The sequence below is a fragment of the Spinacia oleracea genome, chromosome 2 (genome assembly GCF_020520425.1).
Source record: "Spinacia oleracea cultivar Varoflay chromosome 2, BTI_SOV_V1, whole genome shotgun sequence".
NCBI lineage: Eukaryota > Viridiplantae > Streptophyta > Magnoliopsida > Caryophyllales > Amaranthaceae > Spinacia > Spinacia oleracea.
Window position 1 is genome coordinate 25,061,710 of NC_079488.1, and position 10,441 is coordinate 25,072,150.

Sequence of the window (10,441 nt, forward strand, 5' to 3'; positions counted from 1 at the left end):
ACGGTCACGGTAAAATAATGAAATTTGAATCACGACAATAAAACTCTCAACATCATCTTTAAGCACAAAAATAATCCCGAGAGAAAATGCATCACGCACATTTTGAGATATTCCGAAAATGTTATAAAAAGGATGTATAATTTTTGGAATGAATTACAAGGTTAAAAAAATGTAAAAAGTAAAGTGATAAGATATGAACACTTTTTTTAAATGTCAAATGGATAAATATATGATTTGACTGAGCTAATTTTTTATTTGGATATCCGGAAAGGAATTTTGTAGTAAAACCAAATATTTTAATAAATGATATTAAATCACCGATAGGGTACACCATAATTTGCAGTTGATTGTTTAGTTTTGTATATCATAATTGATTTCATACAACTTTTTTAATATGTAAAAGTGACGTTATATATATAATCGGCGATTTAGTTTGATAATGGTAAATGGGGGGTTTTTTTCTTTACATGAGTGAAAAATGAGTTAAACAAACACAAAAACTATTCTTCAATCACTCTCGAGATTATAGTCCAGATTTCTAGCATCACATCAAAACAACGAGGATATATATGTTGGTAAATACACGTGGTCATGTTGTTCTCCCGTAGTTCGAGAGTGAGATAGATCTTAGGAGAATTATCATTCGGTTTAACCAGGAGCAAACTTATGAAAAATTTCAAAATCTATCATCAATTGAGAATGTTAAACTTGAAATAGGATTATTGTTTGGAAACGAAAAAGGAAAAAAGATGATGAATTTTAAGTAGGTAGTGTTTGCGGTTCGTCAGCCTACGGTAGGGACGCAGTAATTTTTTATTTCTTATCCTTGTAGTGTGAAATAAATATGGAGAAATACCACATTTTCCTAAGCTTATAAATTTTGACATTTCTGCCGTGAATGATCGTCCGGTACAAAAAAATTTCAACCAACAAAAAGAATAGTTTGTATGTTCAACATTTGTCACATTGTCGAGTTACATGCAAAACACGACTACTTACGTTGGAATTTTTCGATATGGGTTAATTCACGAAAAAGGAATGAAAAGGCCTTTAAAAAATTTGTGTTACTTATGTCACGAAAAAATATTGATTTAATTGAAAAATTGAAGGCACTTTTTCATACTTTAAGAAAATCGTTTCTTGAAAATTCATCACATGGTGTGTCTCCCAATAGAGTGTTTGAGATTTAGTTAGATGAGCGTCAGGGGAAAAAGAAAGTTGTTGTTGATTCTGCCTGATATTCATCATTTTCTCAACTGGAAACGCCGGCTCGAGAAGGAAAGAGTATTCAAGAGATTATCAATTCGAAGGCTTTCAACAAGGAGATGAGAAACAAAAAAAGGAAGGGAAATAACAAAACATTTGGGTCATTTCTTTGACGATAATGATTTGAAGCAGATTGAGATATTATTTGCATGTTGCAAACATTTTAACTGTATTTTTTCTATTTTGTTTAAATGCTGAGTACTTCATTTTATTTTCAAATAAATATGGTGATAATGTTGTACCAAACCTAATTTTGTTGTACTAAGACTAGTTATGTATTTCAAATGTCATTAGACTCGGTTTCAAAAACAAAAAAATATATTTTTTTCAGTAATTTACTTGATTTGTATAAAACTTGACTATTTGTACTTCAATTATACTTGGTTAGCTAATAAATTTCAACGGTCACGGGTAAATAAAGATGTAATACCCCAAGATTTTTATACTTTGATTTATTAAAATTAAAAACATTTATTATTACGAATAATCGAATTTCGTTAATTTAAATGTTTTTATGATTTATTTTAAATGATAAATTTATAACCGAAAATTTATTTAATTATGTTTGGTTAACGATATTTTTATTAAAGAATTATTTTAAATAATCATTTCTATTTTTAGTAGCTTCCCAAAATAGCAACAAATTCCAGAATTTGGCCTAATCTTGTGAAATGACCAAAATGCCCTCAAGAACAAAAATTCATTTTTGACTTCTTTTTCCCTGTTTTTTTCACGTGAACCAGAAGAAGAAGAAGAAGCCAACTTCTTCTCTCCTTCTTCTTTTCCCTCAAATCTGATACATATTCATTTGCAAAGTTTAAATTTAACTCTTTGTCCTCTTCCTTTACAAACCCAACCATCAGACATCAATTTCCTCAACAATCAAGATCAAAAACTCCAATTCCACTCCCTTTTGTTTCCTGTAATTTTGAACCACCACAACAAACACCACTGCAACCACCGAACACCACTGCCACCTCCGTCCAACACCACACAACCACCCCAACCATCGTCGCCCCAGAGTACCACCGCACGCACCACCTCCTTCCCTCTCCCTCCTCTCAACACTTTCCCATGTCTCTCCCTTTTCCTCGCCTCGCTGCACAACCTACACCACGCACCACCACTCCCAACTTTCACCACCACCTTGCCAACCAATCTCCGACTCCCTATTTCCGGCGAACCACCCTTCCTTTCCCCCAAAACTGGTCGAAAAGCCCACCAAGACTCCCCTGCTTGCTCGCCCATCTCGTGCCCCACTCTCTGTCTCCCTCGTCGTTCCTCCGCCACCAAACCACCGCCATCACCGTCGCCTCCCGGCGTCGAGCCACCCCCAGCCAGCCTCCCTTCCTCTCTCCTCTTCCCTCCTCCTCGTCCATTTCCTTCCCCCTCCCCTGTTTCGTGTCCTGGTCCCAGAAAACCAAAACCAATTTTTGGTGTTTGGTTATATTATCCTTAAAACCAACAAATTAAATTGGGCCATACTCATTTGGGCTTTTGGGTAAGAAACCAACTTGTTATTTCAGATTGTTCCAATTTATTAGTTCTCATGTTTTAATGAATTTCTATGATATATATATATATATATATATTGTTTAATATTTTTCAGGTTTAATTATCGAATCTAATAAAATAAATTTCTAGCTTTACTTAACTAAAACCGAATTTATATACTATTTTCATGTAAATCGATTTATATAATTTGATTAAAATTTCGTTTAACTCTATTTCATTAAATTATGAAATTATATTTATTAAACCATTATTTATAAAAACATTATTATTTATAAGATGTTGATTTTAAATTATTTATCGATTTAGTACTAATTCAATTATTTACTATTTTAAAAGAAACTGGACTGGAGCTCAGGGCGAACGAACCAACGAAAATCCTTAGCAAAACCGTGGAAGTGAGGTAACGGCTATTGCTAGTACCCGCAATCCCCTTATAAATGTGATTTATGAAATTATGACGTTATGATTGAATTTATGAATTAAATATTTTGATGTGTTTTATGGATTGTGGGAATGAATTATGATTTGTTTGAATTATTCTTTATTATATGATTTGATTGAGTTTTCTCATAAAATGATGTTTATATGATGCCATGAAAGAAATGATGTTTTATGGATCCCAGGATGTAAATGATGTTTTATGATCTAAAAAGAGTTGTGCTATTTCAACTGAAATAAAAGCCAGGGCTTAATAAAATACATAAAACATGATAAATGAAAGTGAAAGACCTGGTTTGTCTGGGGGTATATAAACTAACATCTTCCTATCTACCGGTCATGCATGCACCACAGACACCTGTCCACCCATGGATTACGAGCCTAGGCTCCCATGGTTTATGAGCCCAGGCTCAGGGCCCAGGCCCCATGTTACGATGATGAGCCCAGGCTCTTATGGGCCCAAGCCCAGTGGAGAATTCCTTCACGGTTCGTACCTGCCGACAACTAGCATATATGTTAATTAAAAAGTTTATGAATGAATTAAATATGATGTTTTATTAAATGTTTTACTTATTCTATTCTCCCTTTGTTATTAAATAAAAGGAATTGAAATGAATTTACGTTGCTAGGGTAGTCGTTACTGAGTCTTCGGCTCACCATTTTGTTTTATGTTTTAGGTACTGCGGGGAACGATGGAAACGAGTAGTGGCGAGGAATTTCACTATAGTATTAATCACCTAGTTTATGCTTAACGTTTTAATAGTTTAATTAAAGACTTTTAGTAAGTTATGTACTTTTGTTTTGGGAATATAAAGGATTGTTATATTAGTTGGAGTTTTCATAGCTTATGTTATGAAAGTTGCCTTGTAATTTCCAAGAGGGAATTACGGCGTGTATTGTCCCGACCGAATTAGGTTAATTCCGCTGCTAACTATGCTTTAATACTTGAATTAGAGGTTGGGGCGTTACAGTTTGGTATCCGAGCAAAGGTTCTGGACCATTAGTGCTAAACCTCACGGGTTTTGGCACGTAATTAGAGTCATTAGGCTTTAAGAGAAGAATTTTAAGGAACTAGTTAAAACGAATTTTCTAAAATCATGATTAAGTTAAGTTAAAATGAATATGAGCGTGAGTGTAGGAACGGGTTAAAGGGCTTATTTTCTATTGATTATTCGCTTCAATCTGATCAGACATGTTATGCAGAATGTTGACTATCGAAGCTAACGATGATGTTACCAACGGAGCTCACAACGAGCACCATGTTCTTGATGATAACGACACGACCCACAAGGAATATGTCCATCTCGACAGCCATGAGGAAAGAATGGAACGATTGGAAAATGTGAGTGCGATGTTGGCCGAATTGGTCCATGACTCTCGGAAAAAGAAAGATGTAAGTGGAAACGAGAGCGCAACGATGTTCAAGAGATTTTCATCGCTCAACCTACCATCCTACGATGGCAAGCCTGATCCAGTTGAGTTCGAGAATTGGATAAGTTCCATTGATCAGTTGTTTGAAACCCTGCAATGCCCGCAGAAATGGAGAGTTGACTTTGCGCTGTTTTATTTAACGGGCCAAGCAGGATTATGGTGGAAAGTTAATAAGGAACGAAAGAATGTGTCGGGATTTGGTTGGAACTAACTCCAGAAGTTAATGAGGGATAAGTTTTATCCACCATCATTAAGGAAGCAAAAGGAAGATGAATTTCTCCACTTACAACAAGGGACAATGAGTGTTTTGGAGTACGCAAACAAGTTCATGGAGTTGTCAAGGTTTGCACCAGACCTAGTATCGACAGAGAAATCCAGGATGAACCGTTTTGAGCGAGGTCTTCACCTTAAGTACCAAGATAGGTTGTCCACTCAAAGATTTACTTCCTATCAGGATATGGTTTATATTGCAGCTAATATAGAGCGAGTGGTACTGCTTCGAGAAGCGAAGAATGTTGGGTATAAAAGGAGAAATGAAAACCAGAACCAAGGCTATCAGGGAAACCAAAGGAGGAACGATGGTGGAAACAAAGGACAAGGTTATCGTGGAAATCAGAATAATAAGACGCAAGAATGTGCCAAATGTGGGAGAAGAGGCCACATCGAGAGTCAATGCCGTGTAGGATCAAACACTTGTTATCGATGTGGGAGCCATGATCATTACATCAGAGATTGTCCGAAGCACGTAACACCAGCCACGGGAGGACCAGTTTCAACTAGCAACGATCGTGGTCGGAACAACGCAGGAGGTCCAAACCGCAATCCGCCACGACCACCGCCAACTGGGAGAGTTTTTGTGATGAGACAAGATGAGGTAGATGAGGCAGATGAGGATGATAATGTTATCACCGGTACCTTTTCTATCCATTCTTCACCTGCCCATGTTCTTTTTGATTCAGGAGCTTCACATTCCTTTATTTCTTCATTGCTTGCTAAATGTTTAAATTTGAAACCATGCTGTGACTTTCATGCCATGAGTGTTTCCCTTCCTAGCGGAGAAACTGTGAAATGTAGAACCATGTGATGTGGCCTAAAAGAATGCCACCTGACTGTACTATCAAAGCCCAGAAAAAAGGCCCAAAAGCCTGCCTTAGGGCTTTTCTCAACTTCACAGGGCCAAGGCCCAAACGATTAAGAGGCCCACTTGGTCCAAACCAAGCCTCCAAAAACTTAGCAGGACACATGTCCCGATCTTGCATAACACCCAATCATGCAGGACCAGTTCCCGAGAAACCCTAGCACTTTAAATAGTGCAGATCCCTAGGTAAAAGATTTTCAATTCATTACCACCAACCTAAGAACTATCTTTGCTCTGCCTTCTCTCTACAAATTACTTATCTCTCTAGCTTATACTTACTTAAGCATCGGAGGGAATATTCCTACGGGAATATTCTTGTTTTGCAGGTTGCCAAAAGTTCGTGCCAGGTCATACTTGATACCTCCGAGGAACACGTGCCACGTCAGCACCGTAAAAGATCCCACAACACCATGTATAGGGATTGTCCTATTGTAATAAAGAAAGTTGAGTTTCTAGCAGACTTAGTAGCTTTTGACCTATCTGAGTTTGATGTAATTTTGGGAATGGATTGGTTGACTAAGTATGAAGCTAACCTTAATTGATCGAGGCAAAGTGTGACCCTTAGAACGCCAAATGGAGATAGAATTTCATTCCATAAGTTAGTAAGAAAACCAACGATCCAGATTGTCCATGGTTTGCGAGCCCGTAAAACGATTGAGAGTAGTTTTTCTGGTTACCTGTGTAGTGTTGTTGACTTAAACACCCCTGGATCTTCCATTACTGACATACCTGTTGTTTGTGAATACCCAAATGTGTTTCCAGAAGAAATACCTAGTATGCCCCCACCAAGAGAATTAGACTTTAGCATTGAGTTAATTCCAGGATCCACCCCCATCTCTAAGGCACCATATAGAATGGCACCAGCTTAGTTACAAGAATTAAAGAAACAATTAGATGAGTTACTTGAAAAAGGATATATTCGACCTAGTGTTTCACCTTGGGGAGCCCCTAATTTATCTGTGAAGAAAAAGGATGGAACTATGAGGTTATGCATAGACTATAGAGAGTTAAACAAGATTACTATTAAGAATAAGCATCATTTACCACGTATTGATGATTTGTTTGACCAGCTTCGAGGTGCAAAAGTATTTTCTAAGATTGATTTGAGGTCTGGATACCATCAACTCCGAATTAAACCTGAGGATATTCCAAAGACAGCCTTTAGAACTAGATATGGTCACTATGAGTTTGTTGTAATGCCTTTTGGGTTGACCAATGCACCAGCTGTATTTATGGATTTAATGAACCGTATTTTTAAACCCTACCTTGATAAGTTTGTGGTTGTTTTTATTGATGATATTTTGGTATATTCCGAGAGTAATGAGGAACATGAGGTTCATTTGAGAAAAGTGTTAGAAACATTGATTGAAAACCAATTGTATGCCAAGTTATCAAAGTGTGAGTTCTGGCTTAAGGAAATCTCATTTTTAGGTCATATTATTTCTGAGAAAGGTGTATCTGTTGACCCTGAGAAAATAAAAGCACTTGTGGAATGGCCTAGACGAAGTAATGTCCCTGAAGTAAGGAGTTTTATGGGTGTAGCTGGATATTATAGAAGGTTCGTTCAAGACTTTTCTAAGGTTGCCTTACCCATAACCCAACTTGTTAGGAAGAATACCAAATTTGTGTGGAATGATGATTGTGAATGCGCATTTCAAGAACTTAAGAAATGTCTCACCACTGCCCCTATTCTTACCCTTCTATCTGGAACTGAGGGATTTGTTATTTATAGTGATGCTTCTAAGAATGGGTTAGGATGTGTCTTAATGCAAAATGGAAAAGTTATAGCTTATGCTTCTCGTCAACTCAAAGTCCATGAACGAAACTACCCTACCCATGACCTCGAACTTGCTGCTGTTGTTTTCGCCCTTAAGATTTGGAGACATTATTTGAATGGAGTTTCGTGTCAAATTTTCACTGATCATAAGAGTCTTAAGTATATTTTCACCCAGAAAGAACTCAACATGAGACAACGTAGGTGGTTAGAACTCCTTAAAGATTATGATCTTGATATTCAATACCATCCCGGAAAGGCTAACGTTGTTGCGGATGCATTAAGTCGGAAGTCTCACCTAAGTTCAATCCTAACGTTTTCCCGAGCCAACCAAGATGATTTGCAAAAGATGGAAATTGAGTTCATCAAGAAAGGAAGTGCATGTTTGTATACGTTGGTAATGAGACCAACTTTGATTGATGAGATTAAGGAAGCACAATGTAAGGACTTGCAGTTAGAAAGAATAAGAAGTGAACTGGAAACTGGGAAGTCACCTGGTTTTGTCATTCAAGAAGATGGCACGTTGAGGTTTCAGGGAAGATTATGTGTGCCTAATGATGAGAAGTTGAAAAAGAGAATTCTAGAAGAAGCTCATAGTTCACTATACTCGATTCACCCTGGAGGAAACAAGATGTATAAGGATTTAAAACAAAGGTATTGGTCTAACATGAAGCAAGAAGTGGCAGAATATGTGGCTAAATGTTTGACGTGTCAGAGAATTAAGATAGAGCATCAAAGACCAGCAGGTTTGTTGCAACCTCTGGATGTGCCAGAGTGGAAATGGGACTCAGTTTCAATGGATTTTATCATAGGTTTACCAAGATCAACCAAGGGAATGAATGTTATTTGGGTCATTGTTGATCGATTAACAAAGTTAGCACATTTCTTAGCAATGAAGAACAATTCAAGTTTGGATCAACTTGCTGAAGTGTATGTGAATACTATTGTGCGATTACATGGAGTAACTAGTTCGATTGTTTCTGATCGTGATACAAGGTATCAATCAACCTATTGGAAAGAATTGCAGAAAGCTCTTGGAACGAAACTTAACTTTAGTACTGCATTTCACCCAACGACTGATGGACAGACAGAACGTACCAATCAAATTGTCGAGGATAAGTTGAGAGCATGTATTTTGGATTTTTAAGGAACCTGGGAGAAGTTTCTGCCTATGGTTGAATTTTCGTACAACAACAGTTATCAGGCCACCATTGGTATGGCACCGTACGAAGCTCTTTATGGAAGAAAATGTCGAACACCATTATGTTGGAGTGATATCGATGAAGCACGTGTTATAGGACCAGAATTGATTCAAGAAACTACCGACAAGATTCGTTTAATCCAATCGAGAATGAAAGCAGCGCAAAGTAGGCAAAAGAGTTATGCAGACCAACGAAGAAGACCGTTAGAATTTGAAGTTGGTGATCACGTGTTCTTGAAATTTTCACCCACAAAAGGAATAATGAGGTTTGGTCAGGCTGGGAAGTTAAGCCCGAGATACATCGGGCCATATGAGATATTAGAAAGAATTGGAGAAGTAGCATACCGACTTGGAAAAGGTGCATAATGTGTTCCACGTATAAATGTTAAGGAAATATTCTCCTGATCCTAGCCATGTGATTATTCACGAACCCTTAATGTTGCGAAACGATCTACTTACGAGGAGAAACCAATCGAAATTCTTGAACGAAGAGAGAAACGACTTAGAAACAAAGTAATTCCAATGGTTAAAGTCTTGTGGGCCAATCACTTGACATCTGAAGCCATCTGGGAAGTCGAAGCGCAAATGAGATCGAAATACCCCCAGTTATTCGTTTAGAAGCAATAAGATGTATGAATTTTAATATGTTATTTAAATGATTATGTTATAATGTTATTTTATCATGTTTGTGTAACGAATCGAATGATTAAGTGTGAATTGTATGATTTCTATGAATGGCTAGTTCGACTGAGCTCCAGTTTCGAGGACCAAACTTTTTCTAAGGGGGTAAGGATGTAATACCCCGAGATTTTTAAACTTTTTTTTATTAAAATTAAAAACATTTATTAGCTTGATTTCATTTTAAATAATTTCGAATAATCGAATTTCGTTAATTTAATGTTTTTATGATTTATTTTAAATGATAAATGTATAACCGAAAATTTATTTAATTATGTTTCGTTAACGATATTTTTATTAAAGAATTATTTTAAATAATCATTTCTATTTTTAGTAGCTTCCCAAAATAGCAACAAATTCCAGAATTTGGCCTAATCTTGTGAAATGACCAAAATGCCCTCAAGAACAAAAATTCATTTTTCACTTTTTTTACCTATTTTTTTTCACGTGAACCAGAAGAAGAATAAGAAGCCAACTTCTTCTCTCCATCTTCTTTCCCCTCAAATCTGATACATATTCATTTGCAAAGTTAAAATTGAACTCCTTGTCCTCTTCCTTTACAAACCCAACCATCAGACATCAATTTCCTCAACAATCAAGATCAAAAACTCCAATTCCACTCCCTTTTGTTTCCTGTAATTTCGAACCACCACAACAAACACCACTGCAACCATCGGCCACCACCACTGCCACCTCCGTCCAACACCACACAACCACCCCAACCATCGTCACCCCATAGTACCACCACACGCACCACCTCCTTCCCTCTCCCTCCTCTCAACACACTCCCCTGTCTCTCCCTTTTCCCCGCCTCGCTGCACCACCCACACCACGCACCACCACTCCGAACTTTCACCACCTTGCCAACCAATCTCCGACTCCCTATTTTCGGCGAACCACCCTTCCTTTCCCCCAAAACCGGTCGAAAAAACCCGCCAAGACTCCCCTGCTTGCTCGCCCATCTCGTTCCCCACTCTCTGTCTCCCTCGCCGTTCCTCCG

The 10,441-nt window shown here is 37.4% G+C and overlaps 1 protein-coding gene across 1 annotated transcript; it reads left to right on the forward strand.

Moving 5' to 3' along the window:
• Positions 1–4,873: 4,873 nt before the first annotated feature.
• Positions 4,874–9,908, forward strand: LOC130467282 (uncharacterized). Its single transcript, XM_056835755.1, has 2 exons — positions 4,874–5,561; positions 9,898–9,908. Exons 1-2 carry the CDS (start codon positions 4,874–4,876, stop codon positions 9,906–9,908), a joined length of 699 nt encoding a protein of 232 aa, XP_056691733.1.
• Positions 9,909–10,441: the final 533 nt, after the last annotated feature.